The 17,908-nt window shown below is 44.4% G+C and overlaps 1 protein-coding gene across 1 annotated transcript in view; it reads right to left on the bottom strand.

Annotated features, from left to right (window-relative positions):
• Positions 1-6,853: 6,853 nt before the first annotated feature.
• Positions 6,854-17,908, bottom strand: part of LOC144831615 (uncharacterized) — a 43,360-nt gene continuing 32,305 nt past the window's right edge. Inside the window, exon 2 of the mRNA XM_078689010.1 lies at positions 6,854-15,151. Coding sequence (XP_078545136.1) covers positions 13,272-14,318 — 1,047 coding nt within the window. The 5' untranslated portion in view covers positions 14,319-15,151 and the 3' untranslated portion in view covers positions 6,854-13,271. The remainder of the gene's footprint in view (positions 15,152-17,908) is intronic.

Raw genomic sequence — 17,908 nt, 5'->3', positions numbered from 1 at the left:
GCACTGCGGAGATTATCTTTCCGGCTCTGCATTAAGGCATTCTGCCAGCGAGGTGATATGTAAGCTTGAGGAGCCAGTGCTAGTTTTTGAGGAGCAATTGATTCCTGATGTCCTGCAGCTGTACAGTGCATGACTCTAAAATGGCGGCCGTGTAAGACAAAGTGGATCGCTTTATTTTCCTGATGAGATCAGGTATGATGTAATAGGTGTATAAACAGTGGCAAGTCGACCTGAGTTTACTGTGACTGGTCAGTGGAGCACTAGGGCAGCGGCTCACCATAAGGGACGTCACCTTCTTAATGACCGGTGAGTGGGGGGGTTTAAATCGGCCCACGGTGATTCAAATGGTGGTGGAGGCACCCCTGCACTTTAAGAGATCAGATTGCTCCTATGTATCGGTGGCATTCCGGGGACTTGCCTGACGTGCCTGAACTTAACGTGGCAGCCAGAAGCTCTTTCACAACCCTAATCCCGGCGCTACTCATCCAGATGCAGGCGTGTTCTTGCTTGAGGCCCCCCTCGAGCGAAAGACTCAAATGGGTACTGGCTGTTTCTAACTCCAAGGTCAGAATCCCTTGCCCGACCCCAAGATGGCTGCCACAGTTTTCCCTACCACCGGACTCTGACCAGACCTTGATCACAGCCCCCATCGCCCTATATGGTAGCCCCAGCTCCTTCTCTGATTTGTTTTTACTCCCTTCCCGTCTCCTTCTTTTACCTCTATCCTCGTACCATATGAATCTATTCAAAACTGTTCTTCCCGAACATTGAGAACTGAGCAACATGGCTGAGGCCCATTGGAGTTGCTCAACAGCTAATGAGGAGATTGGCACTGGTTTACCCCTCGACCGTCACCTACCCAGCCAGACATTGGACACAGTTCTTTCTCGTCTCTCTGCTATGGCTCCTTCCTCCCTTCATTTCCTACAAATTATCTCAATCCTCGTTGTTTGTTTACTGTACCTTACTATGCTATGGTAACTGATGTAATTTGTAACGCAATGTTCCTCTGGTATAGCGCTCTGATACCTCTGGGTCTAGCTAGCGCTATATAAATACTTTTTAGGTGTACCTTGTAATGCAACGATTCTCTGGTTAAGCGCTCTGATACTCCGGGTCTAGCCAGCGCTATACAACCTTCTCAAATCAAATAAACTAAAAACTGGTTTTCCTGAACGCTGAGACCTGAGCAACATGGCTGATGCCCGGTGGAGCTGCTAGACAGCTAATGAGGAAATTGGCACTGGTTTCCCCCTTGACCGTCACCTACCCAGCAGGACATTGGGCACAGTTTCTCCTCGTCTCCCAGCTATTACTCCTTCCTCCCTTCCCTCCTACAAATTCTTGAAACATTGTTTATGTGTACTGTACCTTACTATGCTCTTGTATCTGATGTAACTTTTAACACAACGATCCTAAATGTAAAACTCTCTGATCCCCTCTTGGGTCAAGTTTGCGCTATATAAAACTTTATAAATAAATAAATGTGTGGGGGGCGGTGATCCGAAACCAATAATGACTTAGGTGGGCTCTTAGATACCCTACCGGGGTGTCAAGGCCTTTAATTGTCAGAAACGTACGATGCTCAATAGGGTCCACCTCCTAATAGCCCCAAGGTCTGAGTGATACAACAGACTCTATAGAGTGATCAGGTGAGGGAAGGAAAGGATAGGGTCAGCAGGGAGGGAGGTTTGGAATGAAAATAAACAAAATAAGAATACATTGCCTACAATTCCCGGCCAAGGTCATCAAGAAGATCGTCAACAGACAGCTAACCCGATACCTCGAAGAACACAGAATCCTGGACCCTTCCCAGTCAAGGTTCCGCAGCAACCACAGCACCGAAACCTCCCAGAGCGTCCGCCTCCCCCTTTCCGATCCAAAGCCTCCGAGATCATCTGCGGCTTACCCCAGGGATCCTCCCTCAGCCCGACACTGTTCAACATTTACATGGCCAAGCTCGCACACGTCGCCCGACAGCGCGACCTCAACATAATCTCCTACGCCGACGACACTCAACTGATCCTCTCCCTCACCAAGGACCCCATTACCGCCAAAGCCAACCTCCACGAAGGAATGAAGGCCATCGCCGACTGGATGAAGATCAACCGACTGACGCTGACCTCGGACAAAACGGAGGTCCTCATCCTCGGCTCCAACCCATCAGCCTGGGACGACTCCTGGTGGCCGACAGCACTGAGGGCAGCCTTGACGCCCACCGACCATGCACGCAACCTGGGAATCATCCTCGACTCAATGCTCTCCATGAGCAAGCAAGTCAACACCATCTCCTCCTCCTGCTTCAACACCCTCCGCATGCTCCGCAAGATCTACAGGTGGATCCTGACAGATACAAGAAGAACAGTCACCCAGGCCCTTGTCAGCAGCAGACTCGACTACGGAAACGCCCTCTACGCAGGAGCCCCGACCAAGCTCCTCAAACGACTGCAATGCATCCAAAATGCCTCAGCACGACTGATCCTCGATGTCCCACTCCACAGCCACATCACCCCCCACCTGAGAAACCTGCACTGGCTGACCGTCAACAAGAGGATATCCTTCAAACTCCTCATCCACCCACACAAGGCACTCCACGAGACCGGTCCAGCCTACCTCAACAGAAGACTTTCCTTCTACATCCCTAACCACCAGCTCCGCTCCGCCGACCTCGCACTCGCCACCATCCCGCGCATCTGAAGAACAACCCCTAGCGGGAGATCCTTCTCCCACCCCACCGCCAAGACCTGGAATACCCTCCCACTGAGCCTACAACAGACACAAGACCTGCTGACCTTCAGGAGACTTCTCAAGACCCAGCTGTTCGATCAGTAGAGGCCCCCCCCCTCCCCAGCGCCTTGAGACCGTCACGGGTATGTAGCGCGCTCTACAATGGTTGATTGATTGCATGCCAAACAACAGAATACCTTTTGCTATATCTATATCTTGGCATCAATACCTGTAAAGGAAAATAACAGCTGTTTCTGGTAATAGGTATTCCTTATGAAACCACACCACTATTGAATGTATGGAGAGAATAACAGTATAGATATAGGAATCCTAAGAACTTCATATTCTTGTAATTGACAGTTACTCCCCAACCTACTTACCCAATCTGGTCAATAATGGCGTAAAACAGGGGGTGCAGAGCTACAGTCATTTATGCTCGACATGCCTCTATTGTGGAAGATAGAAAGAGACAAGCCATACTCAAGGCTTAATTAATGACAATGCTTGGGAGGAGGGTTTCATTTAATACACAGGAACTCTTTATATAAATAGTGGAATAGGCTCCAATACTTCTTGGACCTATCGTACACCCATCAAGTTCAGTGATTGCACATAGTTCTTTCCATCGACAAGAATACACAAGTTTGTAACCAAAATGGAGTCAAAAGTATTTTGTGTGTAAACCCTTCAATCCTGCTGGGTTTTGTCACCACTCGTGAAGAGGCACAGGATGAAGCCACAAGTTTAGTATGCATAAAATTCTGACAGAAGCGCAGCACGCTCTGTCTGATAACCAAAGTAAATCCTTCTTGGGGGAAAGGAACACAAGCGGAATCACCACAACTGAGCCCCGCAAGAGCCGGACAACTGGCTCGTCCAATGGGGCTAACGTGAATGTAACTTGCTTCTGAGCATCTGGGACACCGCGGAACAAGTTCAACGAATAAACACAAAACAAAGAGGTTTAGGTGCAGGAGGCACCCCTACCAGATACTGCTCCCGTCCGTCTTCTCAGGGGCTGTGTACAAAATCAACGGCACCCGACTGGTGCCCTGGAAGCCTCTTCAATCGGTTTCTCAGAATGTTGTGACGTCACAGGCGTCACGCATGTAGTGCCTCACGGGAATTGTAGTTCACGGACTACATCAGACCTGATGAGAGGCTCGCAGCGTCAGTGGTCTATGCTGACCTCCATGGTGGGCTGCGACATGGGGGAAGCTGGATTTATAGTTGCTGGAGATCAAAATACCACATTTGAGCCGCTCGACAGTGAGGATAATGACCTAGCGAGAGAGGAGGTTAAACATTGGGGGTGTCCCATTAGAATTGCACCAGATAAAATGGTGGACTGAGGCCGCTATCAAATTAAAAGCTCTCTATTTTTTGCATGGTGTAAGAGCTTCCGATGGTCGCTCCCTCTCTGACAGACTAGGCCAAACTACATTCAATAATGGCTACCATTCTAGCCGCATTGACTATTTATTGGGCATCCTGCATTCATGGCCGTTCAGGCACGCTTAGAGAGTGATCAAGATCCACTCTGTTCACGGTTCATATTTAAGGACTTTAGCAAACCAGTACAACCAGCTAGCTTACCCCTCACTAGTGATCTTCTAGTCTTAAATAACATGCGTCGAGTGAAATGGTCCAGCATTTTAGCTAGTCCAGAAACATTAGCCATAATAAGTAGTGAGCATGAGTGTACAGTAAGTCTGGTGGAGGTATCTCTTACCGCCCATGAATCAGCTACAGAACTTACACACCTCCATAACTCTATGTTCCTAAAAATCCAAGGGCATTTCTTAAAACAAAACAAGCCTAACGCAAAAGCTATCACGCCCAACCACCATTGGTATAACCACAAAAGCAGGTGTGCCCTTAAAGCTCTTGGGGAAGCAGTTAAGGTGGGCATTGTGGCCAGAGTGCGTACGGCAAGGGCTACCTACAAGAGTGTTGTTCATTGTGCCAAAAAATCTTGGGATGAGAGCAGATGTCAGGAATTAAAATGTGCCTGCGATAGCAAAAACTCTAAGTGGTTTTGGAATGTGGGCAAATGGGGTAGGGGTGGAACAGCACAGGCACCAGAAATCACATTGACCCTGAAGCATGGGTTGGTCACTTTCCACTCAATACGATGATGACAAAGCAGACGGGAAATTACCCTTCCCAACTCACCCTTTCTCTGATGGTGGGACATTTAATGAGGCAGATGTCAGTGCTGCAGTCAGCACAGGAGGTAGGGCCCCATGGCTAGATTGTATTCTTGCTGACATTTTCTCACGCGATAGACAAAAATGGTATCATTACATACTATTACTTGCTAATGCCATAGCCCAAGGTGCACCTATTCCGGCTACAGGGCAGGGGCGGAGATAATCCCCATATATAAAAAAGTGGATAAATCTATTCCCGGCAAATATAGGCCTATAAGCCGTATAGACTCCATACAGAAAATGATGGCCAGGCTTGTTCTGGCCGAGGTCCAGGCCTGGATCGAGCTAAATTCCATCCTTACTCCTCTCCAGGCAGGCTTCAGGGCTCATATTAGCACTATCGATCTGGTCTTTCCTTTTGTTCTTCTATATTGGCGTACAATCATTCTCAGCAAAGGCAGCATGCATGCTGCATTTGTCGACCTCCAATCCGCCTTCGACTTGGTCTCAAGAAGTAAACTGTGGGTGGTCTTGAAGGAGATGGGGATGCCTCTAGATCTGCTCTCTCTGATTGCCCGTCTCCACGAGGATAATTATGCACAAATACAATGGGGGGCGGCCGGAAATAAAACAGATCCTTTTCCTAATAATAACAATACACAGATTTATAAAGCGCATGGCTACACTAACTAATATGTCCCAGTGCTGCGGCAAAAAAAACATTTTGGGAGCAGTACAGTGGTAAGCATTAGAAGGGAAGGCCTAAGGATGGAAAGAGCCAGGTCTTGAGTTTTTTCCGGAAGAGTCTCTCCAATGACTCCATCCGGAGACCCGTGGGAAGTTTTTTCCAGTGTTTAGCTGCCAGGAAACGAAAGGATCGTCCAGCCATTCTTTCTCTTCTGATGACCGGGATACTAACCTGTCCCGTCCCGCTTGATCTCAACCGGCGGGATCAGAAAATAGGGAGTGAGTAAATCATGAAGATAAGTAGGCCCTTTCCTCTGTAGGATGCGGTGACTGACACACAGGGCTTTACAGAGAATTGTTTCCCTCACTGGAAGCCAGTGAAGGGATGCTAGGGCCAGGTTAGAAGGAGCTCTCCTAGGTAAAATTAGAACAAGATGAGCCGCTGCGTTCTGAATATATTGGAGTATTTGCACACATTTGCTGCTAGACCCAAGGTAGAGGGCGTTCCCATAGTCCAAGTGTGAAGTTACCAACGCGTGGACCATGGTTTTCCTAGCTGTTACAGGTAGTACATCAATGGTCTTCCGAAGACCTCACATGACCCCGAAACATTTCCCTGCCACCCGCCTGGTGTGGTTCTCCAAGGAAAGTTTAGTACTTTGTTTAAAAAGACAGCAAGAACTGTCCAAATTCAAAAAAACAATATGTGATATTAAATTTTAGGAACTATTGCGTGAAAAAAAAATTAACATGCTATGACTGCGATATAGTTTCAGTCGAATCAATGCTTTACTGATGATTTTTTATTTGTCACTTGTTTTTTGTCTCTGTTTATTTTGATTTTTTATTAACATTGTTTTTATGAATTAGGGACAGTTCTTCCTGTTTTTTAAACAAGTTTATTGATAATTGTTCATGATGTATATGGAATACATCTATGTGCTTTTTTAACTTATGGTGTGGTTTATAATTGCAGTTTGGGTATGTATTTTTACAAAGTGTGTGGTTGATTGTATTGTATTGATCGAGAGATGGATCCAAGGGAATATAGTTTTGTATTTGTTACAAAAGTTTGGCACCCTGTACTTTGGATAGTTGGGCCTCTCCCTTTACTTCAAAACACATTATTTGGCAGCTCTAGCAACACAAAAGCACCTTACAGATGATTCAGAATGCTATAATCTATCTTATTTGTGGTCGGGGACGTCCCAACTGCATCACAAAATTTCACTGCTTGCTCACAAGGCTATTCAAATACAATGGTCTCTAACCATTACTTTCACTGGAATTGAATGGATCAATACATATTAAACTTTTCTACTTAGTCACGGGATATGTCTCTCAGATCAATCCTGTACATTCAATGTATTATAACTAATCAAGAATCAAGAACACAGAGTGCAACAGCAATAATTACAAATTCAGGAGCATATTTAATTCATTGCATTCATAATTATCTCAATGTAAGAGAGTTTGAGGTTGCCCAAAGCGAGCGTGCATAAGATAAAGAAATGTCAAGTGTTTGAGAAAAAGAAGAAAAGACATACAGGTGTATTTACAAATTCAAATTCACAATAAATCAATCAACACAATACATCATTTTCAGTAACCTGGGTTGTGATATAAATTCTATACACTATTTTCATTAATTGGAGACATCGCTTACAAAATTATATTTGCGCAAGAAAATGTGTCACACTATCCAGGTATTCAAAGAAGGGAGCGTCGACGTTTCGACTCGTCTTCAAGCCTAAAGATAAGTTGGACCGTGGCCATGCGAGTCTTCATCAGGACTGAAACATTGGACAACCAAAAGAGTAGTAAAGCCCTGAAATGAAGTAAATATATACGTCAGCCTGTTGCACTCAACTTGCGACCAAAGGTAGCGTCGCAATTAACTTAGGGCAAGAAATAATTTTAGCTTACCCAAATGAAATGAAGGACCAAGTGGAATTCTTCATTCTGTGTCCAAGGGTTACTGAATAATACCTAAAAACATAATAGGGTGGTCATGTGACTCACTCTCTATTAATTCAAAAAGAATACTCCAATCAAACAGAAAAATCTGGACATGTCATTACCTTGTCCAGAGGACCACGATGTGAAGCTATGTTATCTATATGTAGCAGGCTTACTGTCTCTGCATACTCAATTTCCTTACAAGAGATTTCTGATTGGTGGTCCTATAATTGAATAAAGGAACCAATTCCCTTCAAAGTTGGTATTATTATTACAATTATAAAGGAACGTCTAATGCCGTTCCTGCTATACAAAAGCTACACAATTTCATATTAAAAAACTAAAGATAAGCATATGCGTGTCTCTTATCCGTTAATTAAAGATATGGCGAGTCGTAAGTAGCTCAGCCCAAGGGTTCAAAGGCAGGAATAAATCCGCTGTGAAGAACGATAAAATACACGTAAGTCCGGATTTACACAGACTACAAGAGTGACTTAACCCCCAACCGAGATCCCGAGGGACTCACCAAACTCGATCCACTCTATTCCGAAATGATCGGCATTACGCAGCAATTGGTGCTCTCACGCCGTGTTGCTGGTGTTTAGTGGTAAGGATAGTCGTAGGGTTCAGAAGTAGGAATAAATCCGCTAAAACAAACGATAAAATACGGTTAAGTCCGAATATTCACGGACTGTGTGAATGACTTAACCCCCAAATGAAAATCCCGGGGGACTCACCAAACTCCGTCCTCTCTATTCCAAAGCAGTCGGCGTTTTGCTACAGCCGGTGCTCGTAAGCCGTGTAGCTGGCTGCATGCATGGTTATAGAAAGCGGACCGCAGAATGCTTAAGTAACGGGCTCTAGCGTTTACTGAGAGTCAAAAACACACGCTTAATTTTGCGTGTTTGAGAATAATGTGTCAAAAATGATAACATGCATTTCAAGCGTATTTCTGAATTACAATCAAAGCTCGAATTTTCAATGCCGCCATTTTGAATTGGGCATTTGCGAATTGATTAACAGCGACCATATCAGAGAATGCCCAAAAGTATTAATCACATCATGGGCTAAATAGTTGGTTTATGGTGCAGATTAAAAAGGAGACAAATCGATTTATGCATTAAAATGCTAACATCAGTCCAAATGGTAATATTACATTTAAACTCCTAAGCATTCATATGTCATGCAGGATTGAGAAGTGAATACCCTAAGAGGCTCGCATTATATAGGATAACATGTGGCTTATGGGAAAGTACACAAATTGCAAAATGAGTACACACAATGACTGACAAACTTGGTACTGCCTACAGCTTGCAAAATAAGTACCCACAGTGACGGGCAGAATTGTTAATAACTACAGGATATGAGATCAGTTTATCTTCATAAATGAACAGATATCTCATCAGTGTAACATGTAATAGTTATACAAAAAAACTCAAACATGTGATGGTTAACACAAAAGTACCCCTAGTTCACGGAGCTGACAAATTTCATTTATCTAGATTTTTAGAAGAGCCACCTGTCTGTTAATTTCCTCCTGTTCGTTTAATCCTTTATTCACTGTGTTCAGAGAGAATATCCATTTGCACTCCCTCAAGCTGAGTAAATTCCCAAAATCACCCCCTCGTGAGTGACTTTCAACTTTTTCTATCACCCACCATCGGAGGCTGTTGCTGTCATGCTCACGAGGCAGCACATACATTTTATGTCCATTTATTCCCTGGCAGTTTATGGAACAAGAGTTTCTTTTTACTTGTAAAAACAAACCTGAATGTTATTTGTGTCAAAAATCTGTATCTTTTTTGTTCCTTTACTTCTGAATCCAGATTTGTTTTCCAGGGCCAAGGTTAAAGAAATGTAAAGCAGGAAGCTGATAGTTCTGGACTCTAAGAGCTAGAAATCTTTACTGCTCAAGATTCTTTACTTAACTGTCAAGCTTTGAGAAACGTATTAAGAACTAAACTTTTCATCAGCTCTCTCTTCAATCAATACTTTCGCCATCATACACGGATTTTGTCCTTTTATCAGTTAGGAGTTGGGTGGTTAACTTTCTGAAAATAAGAAAGGTCTAAAATAATATTCATATACAATTAATATGACTGTGAATCATTTATAGTCAGTGGTGAGCCAGCACATTTCCCAAGGAACCAGCTTGGTATTGGACACCTCTGGGGAAGTGCTACTATGGTGGGTGCATTAACAGATGCATATGAAGAGTCAAATGAGCATATTTTATTTATTTGAAAAGTTTTATATAGCGCTGGCTAGACCCAGAGGTATCAGAGCGCTTTACATGAGGAAGAGCATTGTTTCAGAGCATAATTACCAGTTACATAGTTACAAGTTACACAGTTTCAGAGCATAGTTACAAATTGCTGGAGCGTAGTTACATGCATTAAAAACAAATATGTAAGGGAAAAAGCAGGCAAGGGTAGAGATTCAGGGGACAGGATAGGAGCAGGGGAGGTAGACAAAGAAGGAAAGAGGGAAAGAGGTGGGGAAGGGTGAAGGAAACATAACCGGGAGAGGAGGAAAAAACGTGGAAATGGTGTCATTCCCACACCTCTGCTGTGTGTGGCTCCCTTTACGCTGAGGATTCTCTCAGAGGGGTCTCTGAGACTCCAGGGCATAAATACTGTACCGAAATTACAAAACAAGAGATTATAGGTCAATTGACAGAAACTGTCATATGAGCTTCAAGAGGATGAGAACATCAGACACATGCACTCGCATTGTGATAGCAGATCGGTTTTGAAGGCAATCGCCTATGCAAAGAATAATGCCGCTCAGGGAGAGATCGCACACTGCTCTTTTTTGGTGCGCATGCGCACTGGTTGATTTTTCGATCTCCGGGAACAGGCGCGGCCCCAGAGGGTAGTGTGGCATGTGTCATGCATGCTCGAAGATCATCCTTCGTCCTGGGCATGCAAGAGAGACTTGTGCGACGATAATTAACACAGACACCGGTCGAGTCATGTGCTCTATCTTTCACCAATTAGCCTCCAGTCATTTTTCGTCATTGAGCAAATTAGCGGCTGTATTTAAAGAGGGCCTACCTACTGTTCGGTACCTCCCCTTCGGCTGGGTCTCACACCGGAGGTACCGACTGACAGGTAAGCAGCCTGCTAATGCTCTCTCTCACTAATCCTCTCCTTCAGTACTTGTAAATAACATGTAAATATAAGTCTGAGTTCTTTAATCTCTGGGAGGCCTTGGGTGGTTTGTTTGTTTCTCTTCACAAATCAACTTTTGTTTAGCAGCCATTGCTTATTTAGTGTGAGGACAGGTTTCTCTATATAACAAACATTAAGTGCAGACCCATGCGTCCATTGGAATACACATGAGGCCTAATGGGTGTCTACGCTTTTTATGGATTTTCTCCCATATATATTAAGTTCTTAATACATTAACATCATCAATATCACTAGCTATCCTTACTGATCTCTAGCTCCCTAGTAGATTGTTGGAATCTTATAAACAATGAAGGTTTTAATTACATTTTCTTTGTGCTGTACAACAAGGAACAATGTTTGAGCTTCTGACCTGTGCTCCTTTGTTTTACTCACAAATAGAGCGGGCCTCATTCACCGAGCAGTTGCCGGGTGAGGTGAGGCTTACTCCCACACAAGGCTGGGTGAGTACTTAAATGATTTTTGGAATGTAATCATGCCATGCTGGACCTGGTTGTACTGGCCACTGTCTGGGCCCATTTTCCTACCTTATAAACTATTACTAAACTATATACTGTGCTCAAGAGGATTTGTTTTAATTTTTTATCTTTTACGCTTATACACTATCTCAGTAAAGAAGATTACATACGGACCTACCTGACACCATGGTGCACACCAGGTTCTGGTAGGATGGTTCACAACCATCGATGTTTAATTTTCTTAAGATAATTTTTGATTAACAATTGTGTCACACATTGTATATATTATTGCAGTAGCATCCCATCAAATTTAGGTCCTGACGAAAGCCGGTCATTGCTACCTTCACGGCTAAAACATGTTGACCTCCCACCTATTGCCAAAGAATAGTGATTTTTTAACACTGGCTGGTTGTTTTTAATCTTGACATAGGGACGATCTCTAATAAACATATTTTTTGTCCTTATAGTCATTTTTAGTTATCACACTCACTTTGCACTGCACAACATCAGTACCATTGATTTGAGAGCACCTCGGCTAAACCAACTATTGGATAGAAGTCTAATGTTATACAGCCATTCCATTTTTTGGTCTTGGCACATAGATTTCATTCCACTAAATTCCCAGATGACGATGCTCCGCCAAAGTGGTGGGCTGATGGGATTTATTTACTAAGCCCTGGGCTACTCAAATGATCTGTGTCTGATGTTCTCATCCTCTTGAAGCTCATATGACAGTTTCTGTCAATTGACCTATAATCTCTTGTTTTGTAACTTCGGTATCTAATCAGGGGTGTAGAGATTATATAGTCGCTAAATATTATCCCCTAGACCCCCTTTTCGTATTGTGGTTTCATAAATACTATACTCCTCCCCAACAAGGGGAGAGGGAGTGCTTTGGCAAGGAGCACCATTTCCACACCTCTGCTGTCGTGGCTCCCTTGACGCTGTGGACTCTCTCAGGGGGGTCTCTGAGACTCCAAGGTATAAATGCTGGATCCCTTCCCAACAAGGGAAAAAAGAGTGCTTTGGTGAAGGGCACACACCATGGTGGTAATTTTAAGGATAATGGTGTATTGCTTGGTAAAACAGTTTTAGAATCCGCCCATGGGGCATAGTCAGAGGTCAATCAGTAGATTCCATCCTCGTGGGGAAGGTTATTTGATTGTGTGCTCTAAGTTGATTCCGCCTCCAACACCAGATCACATAGAGGACTTTGTGTTAAGGTTAAAACACAAGGGTGGTAGCCATCTTGAGGACATCATTTCTCCTGCGTCTAGGCTTCAGAGGTAAATGTTGTGCGCTGCAGGCATTAACTCTCAGAGTTACCGTCACAATTTCCTACTAAGACTTCTTGTGCCTTTGGACGTTGTTCTCTAGCAGCTGACATTGAACTAGTTATTGCACAAAATGACCAAACACCAAAATTAGCTAGAAATATTCTCCAGTCTGTGCTTGTTAAACTTATTCAAGTGTGTTGTGTTTATAGGTTTCATCACTAATCCCTGTAGTTAGCTGAAAATATTTCCCACAACACTTCCAAATCCACTACAAAAGTATGGTTTCTCCCCTGTTTGTGTTTGTGTAGTGCACTTGAATGGCTTTTCACCTAAGGGGGTTCGCTGATGATTTCTTAATGTTGAAGGGGCACTAAAACTACTTTCACATTCACGGCAATGGTAGGGTTTTCAACTGTGTGTGTATGCTAATGTCTTTGTATTGCTGATAATTGACTAAAGCACTTAACACACTCACTGCACTTGAAAGTTTTTTCCCCTGTGTGTGTTCGCTGATGATTCCTTAATTTTGAGGAACGACTAATACTATTTACCCATTCTTTGCAATCAGATTGTTTTTCCCCTGCGTGTGTTCGCTGATGTGTCTGCAGAATTGATAACAGACTAAAGCTCTTCATACATTCACTGCAGTTGAATGACTTTTCTCCTGTGTGTGTTCGCTGATGATTTCTGAGATTTGAGGAATCACTAAAACTACTTCCACATTCATTGCAATTGTATGTTTTTTCCCCCAGTGTATGTTTGTTTATGTTTTTATAGGTCCAATAACCGACTGAAGCTCTTTACACATTCACTGCAATGCTATGGTTTTTCTCCTGTGTGTGTTTGTTGATGTCTTCGAAGATTTGATAACACACTGAATCTCTTCACACATTTATTGCAATAGTATGGTTTTTCCCCAGTGTGTGTTCGCTGATGTGTTTGGAGTTGTGATAACCGACTGAAGCTCTTCACACATTCACTGCACTGTAATGGCTTTTCCCCTGTGTGTGTTCGCTGATGGCTCCTGAGATTTGAGGAATCACTAAAACTACTTCCACAATCATTGCAACAGTATGGTCTTTCCCCAGTATGTGTTCGCTGATGTCCTTGTAGGTGTGATAACTGACTGAAGCTCTTCACACATTCAGTGCAATTGTATGGTTTTACCCCTGTATGTGTTCGCTGATGAATCCTGAGTTTTGAGGAATCACTAAAACTACTTCCACAATCATTGCAATAGTATGGTTTTTCCCCAGTATGTGTTCGCTGATGTCCTTGTAGGTGTGATAACCGACTGAAGCTCTTCACACATTCAGTACAATGGTATGGTTTTTCCCCAGTATGTGTTCGCTGATGTGTTTGAAGTTGTGATAACACACTAAAGCTTTTCACACATTCAGTGCAATGGTATGGTTTTTCCCCAGTATGTGTTCGCTGATGTGTTTGGAGTAGTGATAACAGACTAAAGCTCTTCACACATTCAGTGCAATGGTATGGTTTTTCCCCAGTATGTGTTCGCTGATGTGTTTGGAGTAGTGATAACAGACTAAAGCTCTTCACACATTCAGTGCAATGGTATGGTTTTTCCCCAGTGTGTGTTCGCTGATGTGTTTGTAGATTTGATAACTGACTGAAGCTCTTCACACATTCACTGCAATGGTATGGTTTTTCTCCTGTGTGTATTCCCTGATGGCTTTTAAGATTTGATAACTGACTGAATGCCTTCACACATTCAGTGCATTGGTATGGTTTTTCCCCCATTGGTGTTCGGTGATGATCATTTAGGAGTGCTTCCTGACTAAAGTTCTTCACACATTCATTGCAATTGCACGTTGCTTCTCCTGTATGTGTTTGTTGATGGCTCATTAGTAGTGATGACAAACTAAAGCTCTTGTTGCTTGTGTTCTATTCTTCTTTCTTGGTTAGTGTCTCTGGGTCAGGTTTATATTTGTCTGTATTTCGTTACTGCGTTTCCTGAGGAGCTAACATGGTTGATAAAGCACTTGTGTTATTTTCACATTCCCGGTATGTGTGTGGTATTTTGGATGGTTGATTTAAAATTTCACAATGAAATACAAGACTCAACAACTACATATATTATAATTGTGACAAGTAAAGCTTCTTTGTAGGTGGTTATGTCTTTAGATTGTGGAAAGGTTTTGCATGTTTATGAGTGAAGATTAGTCTTCCTTCTGGTCGATGCAAATTAGCACAGTCTGTTGTAGATCAAAGACCCTCTCTTTCCTTTACTCTTCAGTTGTCTGGCTCCACTCCCTTGTGCTTTTCTCTTGCTTCTTGTGGTTTGGCCAGAAAGAGTTTACAATACACCTAGCGTGGTGAATGGTGGTCTGCCATCATTACAGGAAGCAGAGCAATGCCGTATCCACTTCATACCGAACACATGATCAGAGATGGTGTTTGATGTTTTTTCATACAGGAAGTGGTTTATCAGTGTTGTTGCCTAATTTTCTAGAGTCGTATCTTAGTTCTGTTGCGTAGAGGTGCACAGCTCAGACTCTTGCATCCACTGAATTGCTCTGGACTGCCTCTTCCAGGATCTTTTAGTTTATGTTCAGGTTCCTCAGTCTCTATGCAGATCGTTTCCTAAATATGGAGCTCATTTTTTCTAACCACTTTTATTCAGATTTGCACGACTACTGTCATTATTCTCGATCATTTGTGAATTCAAGGCTGGTTTCCTATTGGATGTAAAGAGATTTAAAATCACTAAATGGAAATGTAAGAGAATGTGAATACATAATATTTAACTAGTTGTAAAAGACATCTGGTCATGACCATTTATGAAAGTTACCAAGAGATATTTCACCATACACAGATATTTAACTAAATGTTCTGTAGAACATGTAACATTTTACTGAATTCAGAAAAGGAGGTGATTTTCCAGTGTTCACACAGTAACTTAGTACAGAAAGAGCACCCATAGAGTACCCACTTGCTAGAGGTACAGCTTTACGAAGACGCACATGGCTAAAATTTCATTTAAACAAGAAAGTATTGTGTAAAAAGAGATGGGTGAGGATGTGCTACTGTCACTGCACTTCCAGGAATTGTATAACAGCAGTAACCCTTTCAAGACTACATGACAAAGAAAACTCTTCAAGAAGTATATAATAAAGGTAACGCTCCAGGAAGTATATTATAAAGGTAAAGCTCTAGGCTGACCCCCCAGGATTTCGATCAGCACTTTTGTAAAAATGCCGCAATATTTACAAAGGTGCCTGCGAAACTGACACTTTTGTAAAAATGCAGTGATTTTTACAAAAGTGCACGCGAAATCCAGACATCCAGACCACCCCCTTCTATTGGCCCAGTGGCTCTTGCTACGGGGCCAATAGAAGGCCAATAGAAGGGGGGTCATCACAGCAGGCAGGCAAGGTGGTGTTTATTGTCCTGCTGTGCTGTTCTTTATTACATTCTGAGGCTGAGGGGACTCACCTGGCTGCTGTGGAGCATCGACAGATCGCGGATCGTCGGCGGCCCAAGTAATCTGCTGCTTGCTGTGTTTGGTGCCCGCCGCGTGCCCAGTGAGTGGCGGGCCCTGGGGGTACTGTTTTGGGGCCCGCCGAAGACTGGGCACGCAGCGGGCCCCGGACAGCATATTTTTAAACAAAATGCTTGTTGGTGAGTCCGCTGCGTTCAGCAGGGTTCACTGACAGCTAACACAGAGGAGTGACTCGATGAACACAGCCGACAACAGGTAATGATCTGAAAGAAAAACGCCATGGCTGGCAGTAGAAGATTCTAAAGCGTTGTTAGAGAAGCTTGCCCAGACCATAAAAATGGAAGAAGTGAACAGGTAGCTACTTATTAGGTACAAACAGAGGAAGCGAACATGTAGGTACATGTTCCATTTTGGGTCTGCTTCAGGCTTTTACTGGGCTGGGAATTGGTATGCACTGTATCTTAATCCTGCGGCTGATAAAGGTACTTGCTGCAAGAGTGTTACCACTTTGACCATTTATAAGAGGGGAGCAGAGCCTTAGAAAGCACAACTCATCGCAAAAATTGTCAACATGCAACTGGCCGGCCACCTGGAAGACAACAACATCTTGGACCCGTCCCTGTCCGGATTCAGACAAAACCACAGCACCGAGACAGCCCTCATCGCCACCACAGACGACATCAGGCGCCAACTAGACAACGGCGAAACATCAGCTCTCATCCTCCTGGACCTGTCAGCCGCCTTCGACACGGTCTGCCATCGCACTGTAAAGACACGCCTCCTAGAAGCCGGAATCCAAGAGAAGGCTCCTGACTGGACCAGGTCCCTCTCCGGAAGAACCCAGAGTGTCCGCCTCCCACCCTTCTGAACCGAAGCCACCGACATCATTTGCGGCGTCCACCAGTGCACAGCCAGACGCTGTTCAACGTCTACATGGCCCCCCTCGCACAAGTGGCCCGCCATCACGACCTCAACATCATCTCCTACGCCGACGACACCCAGCTCATTCTATCCCTCACCAAGGACCCACGCACCGCCAAAACCAACCTCCACAAGGGAATGAAGGCCGTTGCCGACTGGATGAGGAGCAGCCGTCTGAAGCTGAACTCAGACAAGACGGAGGTCCTCAACCTTGGACCCACCCCCTCAGCTTGGGACAACTCCTGGTGGCGGACTACACTAGGAACAGCACCAACACCCACCGACCATGCACGCAACCTAGGATTCATCCTCGAATCCTCCCTCTCCATGTCAAAACAAGTCAACGCCGTCTCCTCCTCCTGCTACAACACCCTCCGCATGCTCCGCAGGATGTACAAGTGGATCCCCACCGATACAAGAAGAACAGTGACACAGGCCCTCGTCAGCAGCACACTGGACTACAGCAACGCACTCTACACAGGAATCCCAGCCAAACACCTACGACGACTACAACGCATCCAAAACGCTTCTGCCCTACTGACCGCCAACGTCCCTTGCCTCAGCCACATCAACCCCACCTGAGAGACCTATAATGGCTCCACGTCGACAAGAGGATAACCTTCAAGCTCCTCACCCACACACACAAAGCACTCCACAACGCCCGGCCAGCCTACCTGAACAGCAGACTCAGCTTCCACACCCCCACCCGCCAGCTCCGCTCTGCCAGCCTCACCCTCGCAGCTGTCCCCCGCATCCAACAAATGACCTCTGGCGGCAGATCCTTCTCCTACCTCGCCGCCAAGACCTGGAACACCGTCCCTACACACATACGGCAGATCCAAGACCTTCTCGCCTTCAGAAGACTCCTCAAGCCTGGCTCTTCGAGCAGTAGCAGCATCCCCCCTCCCCTCAGCGCCTTGGGACCCTTACGGGTAAGTAGCGTGCTTTACAAATAAGCTGATTGATTGATTGATTGAACTCCTGAAGGCTGCCTGCCCTGAGGGGAAGGTGTGGGTCTAGGTGTCAGACAATATCATCTACGCTGGAGCCCAAACCAAGCTCATCAACAGGC

Source organism: Lissotriton helveticus, chromosome 1_1 (genome assembly GCF_964261635.1).
Source record: "Lissotriton helveticus chromosome 1_1, aLisHel1.1, whole genome shotgun sequence".
Taxonomy (NCBI): domain Eukaryota; kingdom Metazoa; phylum Chordata; class Amphibia; order Caudata; family Salamandridae; genus Lissotriton; species Lissotriton helveticus.
This window is presented reverse-complemented; position numbering and strand designations above follow the sequence as displayed.